Source organism: Gregarina niphandrodes (assembly GCF_000223845.1).
Source record: "Gregarina niphandrodes unplaced genomic scaffold scaffold00025, whole genome shotgun sequence".
NCBI lineage: Eukaryota > Apicomplexa > Conoidasida > Eugregarinorida > Gregarinidae > Gregarina > Gregarina niphandrodes.
The window spans coordinates 6,523-8,214 of NW_011645794.1; the positions used below are offsets into that span (position 1 = coordinate 6,523).

At 48.8% G+C, this 1,692-nt stretch overlaps 1 protein-coding gene across 1 annotated transcript; it reads right to left on the reverse strand.

The window, feature by feature from the left end:
* Positions 1-228: 228 nt before the first annotated feature.
* Positions 229-1,329, reverse strand: GNI_110130 (hypothetical protein; the record flags this gene model as incomplete). The annotated part of the gene is made up of 1 exon (XM_011133168.1): positions 229-1,329. The coding sequence occupies one exon, from the start codon at positions 1,327-1,329 to the stop codon at positions 229-231; it is 1,101 nt and encodes a 366-aa protein (XP_011131470.1).
* Positions 1,330-1,692: the final 363 nt, after the last annotated feature.

Genomic DNA, 1,692 nt, shown 5'->3' on the forward strand with positions numbered 1-1,692 from the left:
ATCCAGTTCAATTGCACATCCAGTTCAATTGCACATTGTTCGCACCTTGCGTCATCGGACTTACAGTCCCACGACATTGTTGCGCTTACATTAGGCCATATGGTCTTCGGCTAGTTATGGTCTTTGGCTAGTTATGGTCTTTGGCTAGTTATGGTCTTTGGCTACGGTTTTTTTTAGGTTACGGTTTTAGACTACCGGGAGTCGGAAGTACCGAGTGTGTTTGAACATCTAGCTAGTGGTTTGATTAGCTATCGCATGCAGGATCATGCTTGTTGATTGGGTTGGGTGGGTGTTGGGCTGTTCTTTGGATCTTTCCTTAAGTGTTTTAATATGATGAAATAACATTGTCAGAACGAATTTTCTTTGGATGAAATCGTGTGTAATTCCGTTAACTCTAGTAAGGGTTTCAGGTGATAGTATTTCGCGTAGCAGAAGTTCATTGCATTGTAGAGCATTTGGTTTGGTACCAGTTGGTTGAAGGAAGATGGCGTTAGCAGATTGATTGGCCCAGAACCTGAAGAGCTCTGATCCTGGTTGTGGGAAATCCGGGCTAGGAGGTGTAACTTCACCTGCCAAAATACGAAGTCGATAGGGAGGTCGTGGTAGGTCATGGCCGTGGAGTTTAGTCCAATATTTTAATTTCTCAGTAAGGAATTTAGCATTATTTTCGCATGTCTGACCCCACGACTTAGTAATTATAGTACGTCCTGTACGTAGATATGATACATACAACACACTCTCATTCAATAGTACTTTTAATGGATACTCAAAATACACACGACTTAGACCCAACTGCTTAAATCGAACTGAATCATCCGGACGCAACCGTACAGGCTCACTACGCGGAACCAAAGGCAACCTCTCACCCGTCAAACCATCCACTACTTGGAAACGAGCCTCACTCCTACTACTCGCAGCAAACTCCTCAAACGAAAAACTCTGCTGCACACACGCGTGCACTTCACCACAACGGTAACGGAACACAAACGGCACCTCAAACGCTCGATTACTCATCCAATAGTGACGACTCAGACCAGGGGTCGCTCCACCAGACTTGTTCGATCCACCAGACTTGTTCGATCCACCAGACTTGTTCCCTGCAACAGACTTGCTTACCCCAACAGGCTTTGCCGAAAACTTCACCGAGGACTTCACCGAAGACCTCCCCGACAACGCCGACTTCATCGACAACTCAGAAGCTGCAGACTTCAACCCCGCCATCTCGCTTCCCTCGGTCTCCTCCATCAGTCCCATCGTCTCCATCTCATCCGACTCCGCATCTGGTTCTGACTCCGCATCTGGTTCCATTTTGTCGTCAGGTTCACCCATGCCTGCTACAACATAATTTTTGAGGACGGAGACGAAGAGGTCTCGTTCCGACCGTCTGAAAGTCTCCGGGGTCGGCGCCGGTCCCGGTGGTTTCATACGGCTAAAGTACTCCGAGCTTTCATAACGAATGATTTTTTTCTTGGGACGTCTTTCGGGTTCGGTGATGTCCACGGGTTCGCTCACCAGTTTTCGGGAGATGACCTCGGCACCGAGCACGCTGTCGAGCCGGTCCAATTTGTACGAGCACTGCGTAGTCAGTCGGTGTAGAACGCGGTTTGCCGGACTCGATCGTCGGGGTCCATGGGGGTTCTTCTTAGTCCCGTGGTCTCCGTCTAGTTCTAGACCGGAGTCGGGGGGTGTGGT